The following is a 14,539-nucleotide window of genomic DNA, read 5'->3' as shown; positions in this document are numbered from 1 at the left end:
GATTAATTAAGTCAGTAACCTGTGGGAAGTATTGTAATTGCTCAAAGCCCTGAGCTGGTGAAAGTTGTGAGCGCCCTGGAATGAGTCCAGGAAGGAGGATGGTGTTAATTACATGCCACAAAATTAACTTTCTGCCAGTGGTGAAACTTACCCTTGTTCCACTGGTCTCTAGAGTCCCCTCTTCAATTTCACGCTCTTCATTAATAGGAGAGAGAACACCTGAACATGATTGACAGAAAAAAATTCGAGTCAATATAAAAAAAATACTTAAATGCATAAGTAAAAAGCAAACAAGTGATACACAAAGATTGTTTCAACATTACAGGATAAAGAACAGAATCAATTATTTCAATTTATTAGAGTGCCTACTGATCAGTAAATTACTGAGCATCTAATCTACTGAATTATGGACAATAGTGATAATTACTAACCTTGTTCCAGAAAGCCAGAACTTTATTTCAGTTGCAGGCTGGCTATCTGAAGACTGACTGGGACAAATAAAATTTTACTGTCAACGATTTAAGTAGTTGACAAAATTTTAATATGTAAAATCCTTTAGTAATATGCTTACAAAAACATACAACTTTATGTTACAGGATTAACTCACTGTGGCATGTGTAAAAGTTAGGAACTGTGTGTATGACTGTATATGCAGCCTCACTAACTGCAGGCATACGCCAAAATTATATTTAGCCAGTATTTGACATTAAGAGCACTTAGTGACTTGCAGATAATTTCACTCATCATTCAAATTATCATAAATTTCTCTCAGGGTTACCCAACACAAAGTAATAGCAAAATTGTTTATAACATACTATATTTTTGCTGTTCATGCAGTAAAATTGCCACATCGTAACACATACAATGCGACCCTCTTTTCCTTATTTACAGCTGGGTACACGAAGTCAGGAGAATGAATGGTAGATGAGATAAGGTGCTGTATTTGTAGTGGTGATGTAGGATGAAAAACTGATGGATACAATGACAGTATGGAGTAGGAGACATAATAAGAATGATGTGGATGTGGGTTGTGTAGCATCTCTGTGGTGCCTTATTATCCTGCCTTCTGTCACACAATGCAGGGCTGTCTGTTGCTGGCATGTTAAGAGGCCTGAAACTCAGTGCTGTTAATCTTGCCCAGACAGCCACTGCACAGTTTCTGTACAGGGGCCATGTGATACTGGACAACTTTCCAGTATACCACCACTGCACAGTGTTCATATGTCACTGTGCAGTGGCTCACCAGCCAACCGAAGTCCTAAACTTGACATCAATTATCTACTTCTGAGTGCCATGATTATATTACTAAGAATGCAGCCCACAATATTGTCATTTCCAGTGCAACATACACCAAATGTGCCTAAAACAATGATTGTCAGTTGTTACAGAGTGCTGAACTGGAAGCTTCAAGAATAGTACTCATATTAGGGACAATCTTAAAGTGGATCAGGATAATCTCTACCTTGCCTTCACTAGAGAGCTGTTTCATTTGCTGTGTGTTGTCACATACAACCTGTGCTGCAATGAAACTCTATTCCTCTTGGATACTCGGGAACATCTCTCTTCTTGTGCTTTTTTCATTACTGCTTTGTCCCTGGGAACTTACTTCCAGTGTCTTCTGTTCCATTGGGTAGCCTTCACCTCTGAGTTCTAGTGCTTCTGCACACTTTTTGTATGGTTTTGCTTCATGACCAAAACAGTTTCCATTTCCTCTGAGTTGCAGATGACTCTACATTTTTGTTCTTGCATGTTCTTTGATTCATTACCTTATTATTACTTGTTTTATCTTGTCTCTGTCTTGTACCTCTTCATTTCTTCATTCTGTTGTAATTCTGCCTGTACCACCCCTTCATTGGCTGCTGTTACAGTCACAACATTTCCTCTGGGCACAACAACAACATTGGACTCTAGGACATCACCAGTACAACTTGCAGTGCTCAACTTGCTCCTTGAAGAATGATTCTCATACTAATTTCAACCTTACATCACATCAGGACTATTTTTATGTTGCTTGCAATAGGAAGCTGGTTCACTTACCCAACGCTATCATGTGACTTCTGTGTTGCAATGAAGTTCTAATGTTATGGCTACCTGGGCATGGATCATCCACAATAGGTTGGATGTGTTACTATGAGTGTGGGTGGCAGATGGGGCAAGGCAGTTCCTTACTGGGCTCCCTGTAGGGAGGTGAGGCAGGAAGACAAACAGACTGGTCCTTGAACAGACTGTAGTGAAAGTCTTAATGGGGAATAATTTATGAGTAAAGGGCCTGGCACCAGAGATAAACCAAGAGACCAAGAAGTGACACTGTATGTACTTTATCAATTGCAAATACACAGATAAGCTGTGTGTTTAATAAGAAATTATATTTACTTTAGATTTCATCTCAGTGTGTATTTTTTCTGTATCATCAATACTCCCCAGACTATGTTATGTTTCACTCTCACTCAGTAGTCCTGGTTACAAAAGCTGGGCTGATTCTGAAAGCCACACATTCCTGGTCTCAACATTAAGCAATGCTGAATGTCGTGTAATGAGCAATATCCACTACACAGTGGACATTTGGAAGCAAGGGATTAGGAGCGAAGTGACAAATCATTCTGTACTCTATGCCAATGTAATGGAAGGAGTTGTGTTAGCTGAACACTGTTAACTTTACGTGCCATCATCATTAGTGCCAACAATGATGTGCAAAGAAGGCAGTGTGACAGTATGCAATTGCTCCTCTTAACTTGTTCCCTCCTTATCACACTTTAGAAAATGTGTATTTGACAGCAGTTTACTGTCTACAGCAGAGGAAGAGTTCAGGCACAATGACTGACTGAATCAGCTCAACAATGCCCCCTGTGATGAACTAGCATCGTGAGGCAAAATTTTGTGGACAGTTATATTCCTGCATTGAGCTTGCCCACCAATGTTCCAACCAGAAAGCAATGGATCATCTTAGGGACAAGTTATAATGGTGACTTCACTCCAAACCCAATGTCCTACATCTTTACCTTCTTTGGGTTCGGCTCTCAAGGAAGAATGGGCTGCCATTCCTTCACAGAGGTTTGGGTGTTAACAGAACAGTTCATGCCACTATAAAGGAGACGGGTGGACGCACACACCATCTTAATGTTCACTAATATGTGACCTGATACATTTGATTCACAAGCCTCCCCTTGTGGGCTCTCACTGCTACTCACCCACTGAGTGCTTGGCGTCTCCAGCCTTGTCCTCTTGCTCGAGCTGCCGCCGTCTTTCAGCAGCTGCAGCTATACACACACAGAGAGAGGAAAGCATCTTTTAATAACCTTACTTACTGCTCTAGTGAAATGCTTCTTCTACTATTTTGAAATTATAGCTGCAACAACTGGCATATGTGCATCTTTTAACATACACAGTGCCATATTGAGCCTTCTGCTAATCTTAGAAGGAATTACTAAGAAATAGAAAGCCACATACATGGTGTGTGTAAAAAGAAAATTTTTTGACAGTGTCCATTGGAACAACTTTCATGGACCACGCTTACATAAACCACTTTGAAGGAGTGATGAACATACCGATGTCTCTTAACAAAGACTGACATTTTTAAAAAATATGTCACTAATACAGTATGAATAAAGTAACACAAAACAACTTGCGATGCATACGAATATCGTTCATTTGATTTATTAGATTTATTTCCATTTTGTTTATGGTGAGTTACGTCAGGAGAAAATATGCATTGTCACAGCAGCATTGCGTGATAAACTATATGCTCAGCTGTGGGAATAGGTGTTCTGTGGGTCACCACACTGCCCTGCAGTTGTATAGGTTTCCAAAGTGCAGTTATTTTAAAAACTGGTACACTTTCTGAGACATAGAAGAGGAGCCTTGGAAACATTGTAACTGTCGCTCTTGTACAGGGAGGGAGGGGAGGGAGGGGAGGGAGGGGAGGGAGGGGAGGGAGGGAGGGGAGGGGAGGGAGGGGAGGGGAGGGAGGGGAGGACAAATGTGTAAAATGAGAAAACACTGTTTGAATTTCAATACTGAAGAAATTTTCATTTGCCACTATTCAATTGTTCATTGCCCTATTCAAGTAGAAGCCAGAAATTTCATTCAATAGATCTAGATAATGTTTCAGTCCAAAGGCTTTCAACTTGTGTATAGTTCTTGGGTACATCCAGCAATGTCTTCTCATTTATGGCTGAGTAATCTTGCAGCTTGAGATAGCCAATTCAGTGAGGAGTAAGGCACAAACCAGTGCATACACATTGAACACGCGATCTAGTGTTGGGGGGGGGGGAGTAGGGTGTTTCTTATCAGTGAAGTGTAGAATTAATTTTGATTGGTTGTGTATAGAAACAACATGTCTAGTCTGTACATATTGCGCATGTACTGCTTTTGCTTTATGGTGTTTCAGGAAACACTTCTTTAAAGCAACCCATCTGTAAGGAAACCCACACTGTCACAGCTCTTTCAGGGATACTGGATATAATAAACAACTCTAACATGGAAGTGTGCTGCAATGTGAGCCAAAGACACAAGTCATCCTAAGGCTATTTCTGGTGAAGGTTTCAAAGAACTAGTCAAATAATAAATAGATCTAGGTGAAAATTTCATAGTATTTCAGATGTACTGAATTCATCAGCACAACACTGCAAATATAAATTATACCTGCTATGTATTGCTGGGAAACAAACCTGTTCCATTCATTAATAGTACTTGCTGTTAGCAACATAATGCTGATCTTACTCTTCTCTTTCGAACTTGCATTCAGTGCTGCTCAGTTCTGTCTCAGGTTTGTTTTTGCATCTCTATTAGTTCTATGTGAACAATGATATTCAGAACTACAGATAGCGTAGCTCACTAACAGACCCACGCCACCAGTGGCAAGGGGCAAGGCACCTCAGACAATGCAACTACATAAACGTAACATATATTTTTTTTTTGGCAGTACAAGAAATATGTATTTTAGTCAAAAATGTTACAGAATTTAAAAACTACAGGCATTTTAGGGTTAAAAAAGGATTAAAAATTATGAAAAAATAGGACTACCTGGTACTGTTTTCCATATAAAGAAAAATTTAGAAGATTATGTGACAATTCAAACTGATTAACACAGTGACATGAAAAATAAACAGGATACCATTGTTAATTGCCAAGTTCCAATTAATGATGACAATAAGAAAACTATGAGTGAAGTAAAAGCACTCTGGGAACTTTTGGAAAATACAATATAAAAAATTCCAAAAGCACGTAATGTGATAATGGTGGAGAATATTAAGAGAATATCTAGCCCATAAAGGAACCAACCAGAAGAAGGTCAAGAATAATTAATCTTAGTAGAACAATTCAGTTGAAGTAAATGTCAACTTGTACTAAAAAATTTGATAGTAACAAGAAAATGGGAAATTAAAGCTGATCATTATCTAACGAAAATTGACCTGAATCTTCTCCCTAATAAAAACAAAAAGATACAGAAAACATTCATTGAATGTGGCACAGACAGGCTTAACAACACAAAAGAGACAGTAAAACATTTTTCAGAAGAAATGAAAACAGCTAAATCAGGAAAATGGAAGAATTATCCAAAGAAATGAATAGAGCACTGAAGAATGCATTTGGATTAACAAAAATGGAGAAAAAAGTCTATGAAGGTTAATGTTTTCTGTTGAATTACTAATTATACAAACTTTATGTCCTAGAATGATGAATCACTTGAAAAACACTCAGTTTGCTAAGAAATCCAGAGGTATAGATATTAAGGAGTAAAGAAGTAGTATACTGCAACATAGGAAACACAACTGAATTGCTACAGGAGAGTTGACTGCTATTTTTTGGCCATTTTTGAAGAATGAACAGCAACAGGTTAACCAAACAGATTGTTAAGTATCTTTGGGTCAAAGTGTCAACAATAGCATCGATACAAGAAGTTACGAAAGATTTCAAAAGGAATACAAGAAACGTGTGCAGTAGAAAGGCAGATTTTCAAGAAGCAAGTTTTGCAAATGGAAGGATTCCAAGGCAGGAGGAAGAAGAGGGCAGGGTCATAATGGTCTGAGAAGAGAAAAAGGATAGGTAGTGAGAAGATGAAAGAAACCTGGAAGAAGAAGAAAGAGGAACAAAGGAGTAAGCATTGAAATTAACATGTGGTCATTAGATGTCCCAAAGGCAAAAACAAAAAACCAAAAAAATAAGAACAATTATATCTGCAACATTATTAATACACAACATCAACACCAAGGGCCCAACACACTTCTTTGGAAAACATCTTAAGTTACTTCTACAATGTTCTATGTAATTCTATGTAATGTCCTACCAATAGATATATCCTCAGCCTTGTCACTAGTTTCATTTCTTTTGTACATATCTTAGTGAAAGAACCTATCAACATTTTGTGATGCTGGTACATTAGATGTTAGGAGCACAAATGAGAGACATCTTTAAGCAGCTGATACCAATAATGGTAACAGTGAGCAAACAATGCATGCCTTTAGTCAGCCTTTCCCATCTTTGTGCTTTTTGTTGTTAGTGACATTACATGTGATCTAAGACAAGTTGATATGCCTAGAACCCAAAGGATACAGTCTGCTTTTTCACAATTTTTATGGAGTACATTACCTAATTCTCACCTAATGTGGACACATTCTTTTAGATTAATAGTCAACCTATGAATATTATGTTGACACAAAGCATTAATAGATTTTAATTTAAAATGGCTAAATGGGCTAAATGAGAACAATGGTGCTTACAATAAGTGGTTTCAATGGCAAGTGGCAAAAATTCGTTTAAAAGTAAATTTATTTTCCCTATGAAACCTAGCCACAAAAAATTAAAAATATTAGGTTGGAGCTCAAGTAGCTAGGGTTTTTTGCATGTTGGTATTCTGGTTGCTATTGGTTTATTTATAAATTGTCATTTTGTATTTTAGTTCGCAGTAGCTATTCGATTTTCATATTGTCATTCTGTCATTTCGCATGAATGTGGTTAACTTGTTCCAGTTCCCAATAACGTAGGCAAGTTTTTCTAAGAAGCTCAACTATGAAGAGTGATAGTTGTATACTTAAATATATTTATCTCAAGGTGACAATTTCAATATGTGCCATGTTAATGGAATAAAGGAATTGTGAATTAAATATTACTACTTACATATTGTGCTAATTTGTAATGTTTGCTGATCTTTAAAGTGGAGTACTTTTAAATGTTAATTTGGTACTTAAAAATTTGTCTTCTTTCCCTTTGACCACATTTCCTTCACAATCTACCACATTACACATTTTAAAAGCATCTACACATTTGTAACCAATCATTTGTATTTACGATAACACTGCCAATTTTCAGTATGATGTATGTACTACATAATTAACATCCAGTGTTAAGTCAAAGTATACAATTTTAAAAAACTGTTTTACTGAAATACTGTAGCACATCATCAATGAAGAATTAATGTCAAAGGAAATGATGAAAAATAATTTACCACATAAGAAAATATTGAAGTTGCAAATTTAAAGTGTAATAATGCTACTGAAGAAAGCTAAAAACTCACCTGCCAATAGCTGTGCCATCGGTAACTTCTGCGGACCCTGCAAAAAAAATTTACAAAGATGAATAACTTTACATCAACTGAATTTGAGTGTAAGTCAAACACCTTGAAACATGGCAGTCCTATGTCATCTCACTGCACATGCTCACCTCAGTTTTAATAAGTTGCTAAACTGAAATGATGGAGATAGGAATCAGGTGCAGTGACAAGTAGGTGGATGTGGAATTTTATTAAAGTGAGATTGACAAAAAGTGAATAATGATCCAAGTGAAGAAACACCAATTTTTTTAAACATAAAATTACAGACTGTCTCAGTTAGGGGGTAGGAGAAATTATGTCATGTATAATACTAACAGTGTTCTATAAGTTTACAGGTTACTGATCACAAACAGATCCCAAAATGTTGAGCCATTGTAGTTTGTAGTTAAATGTGGCAGAAATCCGGAATCATATGCCATGTAGTATAGCAAAGTTGTGGCAGCTTACAACTTTAAATTCATTGGTGACTCACTTTCTTGTGTATTGGCAGTGTGATGTTGATAGGATGCTGTAGAGGTCACACAACCAGTGGGAATGCTGACTGAAGCACTTTGAATTTCTTGCAACTGTTGTAATGACTGTATACCTACAAAACTGGAGGACACTGGCCTCAACAATACACTATGATTTTATGAGATTTGTCAATTTACGGGTGTACTAGACTGTCCCACAACATTGCTGCGTTAGAATAATTCATCATCAGAGTCCATATCTTGGAATCCAACACAGTAATAGCTGCACCGGAGGTTAGATCAAGGAAATTTAACATGTTGAAGATGTGCCCACGGATACTTAAGATGCAGGGCCAGCAAGCACGTTTTCAATTTTATTCAGTCATGCAACCCTCTTGGGCAGCTTCTTACTTATGCAGGTAGGTTGTTCAAGGTACATTGTTGGTTAGGTCTTGGATAGCCATTTTCTCTCTATGTGAATCTACATAATGTGTGTTGATTAGCACATGGTCAGTTAGCCCAAAACTGCAGTCAATAACTACTGCAGTTCACATCGCTACAGCAGACTGCAAACTTGATTGAAATATGGCACTGTAGACATCCAAATAGCTATCACTGGCAGTGTCCTGTAAAAAATGTGTCTGACACTACTGGCAACAGTGTATGAGCCTCACTGAATTGTAGCTGTACACACAGAACAAGTGAGGCTGGTGTGTTTCATAGTGAACAAATTGGCGGAAGCCACTTCACACTGTGGAAAGTGTTAAGGTTCTATGCAGAAATGTATGTCTAATTTACAAAGAAGGTAGTCTAGCTGTCTTGAAGTGGACTGCGTAACATTGGTATCAGTGACATATAAAGCAAAAATACTATGACAGCTTAACACATATCCATAGCAACACTGCAGAGAGGAACAGTGACTGAGTGAAGAAACAACATACTCACATGGGAGTTCCAACACATCCAAACTTTTATATCCAGCAACTAAAGGAACCATATTTCAATTTCGATGTGCAGCGTAACCAGCAAAACTATCATGCATAAGTGTGGCAATCCTTACAGGTACTGCTGTTACAACTTTTGCAAGAATCTAATAAAACATTTATACTAAATCCAACTGCAATGTCAATTTGGATTCTGTGACAGGCAAATGGTGAGTCTTACATCACATGGAGAGGAAAGGAAATGTTGAAACTTAAGGCTTTAAAATAATCAATAAGGGTACAGTTTGATAGAACTACAGACAATTCATCTGTACTCCATTTTTGGTGCAGTCGAGCATTTAATTGGGTAACTGTCAGAGCAGTGGCTGTGGACAATTTTTAAGCTTCTTTGTATTTTGGCCAGGTGTATCTCTGTAGTCATTGCTGTCTGAGATAGAAGCTGACATTATGATAGCAGAAACACAATGTGACTAATGTGAACATGTTCAATAAAGAGGTCATTGCAAATTAGGGTCCCAATGGCATTCACAACATGGTGTGAAGGATGGATGGTAGGTATTACATAATGCAGAGTCTGCAGTTGCAATTTTTCTCCATTATAGGTAGAATGATGTCTGGAAACAGATTAATGCTGTAGTCCAGCTTTGGACAAAATATGTTTGTTGCTTGTCTCAACACAAACAAAATGCCATATTGTTTCTTATTCTACGTGAACCATGAGAGCACATGTGTGCTCCATCATACAAATGCAGCACACAGAGAAATTTCAATATTTAAACATGATTAGAAACTACAAATTATCACAATGTCCTGTTTTCTTATATGGTCATCAGAGACATTGCCATTTGAGGGATATATATATATATATATATATATATATATATATATATATATATATATATATATATATATAGAGAGAGAGAGAGAGAGAGAGAGAGAGAGAGAGAGAGAGAGAGAGAATATAATATTAGAAGGTATATTTTGCACATTTCTAGTCGAGTCCAATGGGTGGCAATGAAAGGGAACTGAGAGATGATTTTGATGTAATGTGAAATAGCCTTAAAAATGGAAATCTGGATTTATTTGTCTTATGTATATAGGCAGGGAGCAAGTGAAGAGGATGTACTATTCAAAACATAAAATTGCAAGAAATTTATTTCAGTTTCAAGAAGAATGTTAAATAGAACTAGCTCAAGTTTTCTTACCTCATGTTCAGTATTTTTCATTGCCAAGGGTTTTTGTGCTAGCTCTCACTAACAGGAAACTGAGCAGCAGAACAAAGAAAGTAAATTATTTTTAGGGCTTTATTTTTTATTCAGAATACCCCATTATTTCTAACTTCAGTCATGTACTCTGACACTGAATCTGTGAAGCACTGGCCATAAATGTCAGAAGAGCCAATTCCCTCCACAGCTTCAATAAAGCAGCACCAAAGAGCATCAGCTATAAATGGTTCATTTCACAGCCAGTTCTCTGACAGAGTTCCTGCTACCTCCAAACACACATTTTACATTGCATTCATGTAAGCAGTCAGTCACAGCCAGTCCATTACATTTATGTCCATGTCGGACAGCTGCTGTTTAATGAAGTAGACTTGTACACAAGTGAATGTACTTTCTGTAGCATTAATTCTTCCCATCAATATAGCATTCACACTACAGGCAGTACTACTTTCTTCAAAATGTTGGCATACTGCCTGCTATTGAGGAAGCATTCCTGCTCCTCTCACAGAAATCCAATCCCTCCAGGAAACTGACTATCTGCTAGTACTGCATGTTATCACCCCTTTTTCTTCATGATGTCTCAACCCTCAGGGCCATTAAACTACTCTTGGACCATTGTAAAACACCGTATCAGTCAAAAGTACATTTTCCCACACCTCGTTCAGGTTGAGCTCTGTGACTGCCACTCAGCACAACACATTTTCCTCACTCAGTTCCTGTATCATAGTGGATATTAGTACATGCTGTACAGCTTTCCTCAGCCTTCAGTGAACTGTCTCATCAGAACTGGCAAGTTGGTCACTCACTACAACTGCTTCATATCTAGGAGAGGGAGTTGTTAGCTCTTACATGCAACCTCTGTGTTGTCCTGCTGTGTGCTCAGTCTCTTCCTGCTCAAACCAGGAATTCTGCCAATATGCCTCTTTCAACATAACTGTTCCAACATCTCTTTACAGTAGTGAATGGCATGCCATACGTCCTATATTCATCTCCAGTCAAAAACTTGTCTCCTTCAATCAGAATGTTGAATGCTTCTGGTGACCTATCACAACTGACTGCTCCTGACATTATTTCCTCTTGGTGTTGTGCTGATGCCTGGGGAGGAAGTATACATTTTGCCATCAGGTGTGGCAGTGGCGACAGATGTATAACTAAGTCTCAACATAAACCTACGCAGCTCCAGCCTGTGGAGGTGTAGGGTGAGACATTTTAGGGGTCATAGATTCGAATCCCACATATTGCATGTATGATGTTACCTTGAGATTATGCTCATCTGTGCATACCTGTGTTTTTCCCCAAACAAAAATTTGTTTGCTAGTTCTTAACAAACTTAGTCAAATTTGAACAAATAATTGATAACTGTACTGTGCAGTTGCTGAATGCCAGTGGCCATAGCAGACATGTCGAAGTCTAATGTCTTTGAAAGATATATAGATAAAGGGAAAAAGTTTGTCTGGTTGACCTCTTATTGCAGAGGGAACTAAGGTGAAAAGACAGAGGTTGTTAGTTTGAATTTGGTCCAGGGATGAACTATTTAATATGCATGTATCCCATCTTGAATTCTTAAGCAAAAGGAAGAAGAATAGAAATACACTATGTCAGTAGAAGCATCTGGACACCTGGCTGAAAATGACATGTTCATGGCACCCTCCATTAGTAATGATGGAATTCAATATGGTGTTGACCCACCCGTAGCCTCGATGATAGCTTTCCCTCTCGCACGCATATCGTCAGTCACTTACTGGGAGTTTCCTTGGGGAATGGCAGCCCATTCTTTGTGGACTGCTGCACTCAGAAGATGTATCTATGTCAGTTGGTGAGGCCTGGCATGGAGTTGGCGTTCCAAAACGTCCCATAGGTTTTCTATAGGATTCAGGTCAGGACTGTGCAAGCACGTCCATTAAAGGGATGTTATTGTCATGTAAACACTCTGCCACAGGCTATGCAATATGAACACGTGCTCAATTGTGTTCAAAGATGCATGTCCATACCCCAATTTCTTTTCAATGGTGGGAAGCAAGAAAGTTCTTGAAACACCAATGTGGGCCTGTGCTGTGGAAGTGGCATGAAAAACAACAAAGGGGGCAAACCCCCTCCATGAAAAACACAACCACACCATAATACCAGGATTTATAAATTTTACTGTTGGCACTAGACACGCTAGCAGATGATGTTCACCAGGCATTTGCCATACCTACACCCTGCCATCAGATCGCCACATTGTATACCATGATTTGTGACTCTGTACAACATTTTTCCACTGTTCAGTTGTCCAATGTTTATGCTCCTTACACCAAGTGCGGCAGCATTTAGCATTTACTGATGTGATGTGTGGCTTATGAGCTGCACTCAACCATGAAATCCAAGTTTTGTCACATTTCACCTAACTGCATAGTACTTGCAGTGGATCCTGCTGCAGTTTGGAATTCCTGTGTGATCGTCTGGATAGCTGTCTGCCTGTTACACTTCACAACCCTCTCCAAATGTCTGCAGTCCCTCTCAGTAAACAGGTGAGGCCAGCCTGTACACATTTGTGCTGCACATGTCCCTTCACATTTCCATGTCACTATCACAACTGAAAGAGTGGATCTAGGGAAGTCTAGGTGTGTGGAAATTTTGCATACAGACGTACGACAAGTGACATCCAATTATCTGACCACACTTAAAGTCCACAGAGAGCCCCATTCTGCTCTCTCACAATCTCTAATGACTACTGAGGTTGCTGATATCGAGTACCTAGCAGTAAGTGACAGCACAATGCACCTAATATGAAAAACATATGTTTTTTGGGGGTCTCTAGATAGTTTTGATCCCATAGTGTAGCTACAGCAGACACTTTAGGTGATGTGTGTCCGGCTGTTTGTTTGTTTGTCCCGAACACCATTCATTTACTGGATCCAGATATCAAGTTTAGGGTTAGACTTCTGACATTCCAAAGATTCATCCATCACATGGTTGATATTTAATCCAAAGTTCCCAGTACTAAGGCAACTTCCATTCCCATAGTCGCCCTTGAGGTGAATTTGTATAGCTTTAAAAATACATATTACTACCACTGAATAGTTGCCATATGAACACAAGAATGGGCAGTGTCATTAAAGGAGGGTATATGATGGACATCAACAAAAGCAAAACAAGGATAATGGAATGTAGTCTAATTAAGTTGGGTGATGCTGAGGGAATTAGATTAGGAAATGAGACACTTCAAGTAGTAAAGGAGTTTTGCTATTTGGGGAGCAAAATAACTCATGATGGTCCAAGTAGAGAGGATATAAAATGTAGATTGGCAAAGGCAAGGAAAAGCATTTCTGAAGAAGAAAAATTTGGTAACATCGAGTAAATATTTAAATGTCAGGAAGTCATTTCTGAAAGTATTTGTATGGAGTGTAGCCATGTATGGAAGTGAAACATGGACAGTAACTAGTTCGGACAAGAAGAGAATAGAAGCTTCTGAAATGTGGTGCTACAGAAGAACGCTAAAGTTTAGGTGGGTAGATGACATAACTAACAAGGAGGTATTGAATAGGATTGGGGATAAGATTAACTTTGTGGCACAACTTGACTAGAAGAAGGGATTGGTTAGTTTGACATGTTCAGAGGCATCAAGGGATCACCAATTTTTGTATTGGAGGGCAGTGTGGGGGGTAAAAATCAGAGAGGGAGACCAAGAGATGAATACACTAAGCAGATTCAGAACGATGTAGGCTGCAGTAGGTACTGGGAGATGAAGCTTGCACAGCAGAGAATAGCATGGAGAGCTGCATCAAACCCGTCTCAGGACTGAAGATAACAACAATAACAACAACAACAACAACATCAACAGCAACACAGGATACCTAGAAATTCATGAATCTGCCAGATATGCGATATGAACAGATGGAAAGTCAAATTATCTGCATAATGCTTACACTGGAGGACAGTCCATGTGGTCGAAGGAAAGTTCCTTTACCACTTTCACCATTATCAGCATGACGAGAGAGAAATCAACATTGGATTAATTTGGCATTTCTAACATATAAGACAAACACTTTTGACAATACCTCAGTTACAGACATCCTTTCACAATCAGAAACACAAGAATATCACAGTCAAGCAGACATCAATGATTGAGATGGGCCGAGGGCATGGGTAATAACAACCAAAGGTGTATTCATTTATTTATTTATGTTTATTTGTTACTAGTAACTAGGGTCTCACTTGTGTTCAAAGGCCTCCCATCACACCTTCCACTGCTCTGTGTCCCTAACTATTGTTGCTATGATGGTCTATCAGAAGACTGCAGCTCACCACCACCACCACCACCACCACCACCACCCTTCTCACTGTTTCTCGAACAATTAGTCTGTTGGTCAAACAGCTTGTAAATAACTG

General features: G+C 38.5%; 1 protein-coding gene across 1 annotated transcript in view; it reads right to left on the bottom strand.

The window, feature by feature from the left end:
* Positions 1-8,998, bottom strand: part of LOC126301101 (chaplin-A-like) — a 119,700-nt gene extending 110,702 nt beyond the window's left edge. Inside the window, exons 1-4 of the mRNA XM_049991691.1 lie at positions 8,947-8,998; positions 7,514-7,550; positions 1,805-1,948; positions 1,607-1,712 (exon numbers count right to left, since the gene is read on the bottom strand). Of these exons, the coding sequence (XP_049847648.1) occupies positions 1,607-1,712; positions 1,805-1,948; positions 7,514-7,550; positions 8,947-8,998 (339 nt within the window). The remainder of the gene's footprint in view (positions 1-1,606; positions 1,713-1,804; positions 1,949-7,513; positions 7,551-8,946) is intronic.
* Between the last annotated feature and the right edge of the window lie 5,541 nt (positions 8,999-14,539).

The sequence above is a fragment of the Schistocerca gregaria genome, unplaced genomic scaffold (assembly GCF_023897955.1).
Source record: "Schistocerca gregaria isolate iqSchGreg1 unplaced genomic scaffold, iqSchGreg1.2 ptg000008l, whole genome shotgun sequence".
In the NCBI taxonomy this organism is placed as follows: Eukaryota; Metazoa; Arthropoda; class Insecta; order Orthoptera; family Acrididae; genus Schistocerca; species Schistocerca gregaria.
Note: the sequence above shows the minus strand (reverse complement) of the source record. Positions and strands in the feature narration are given on the sequence as shown.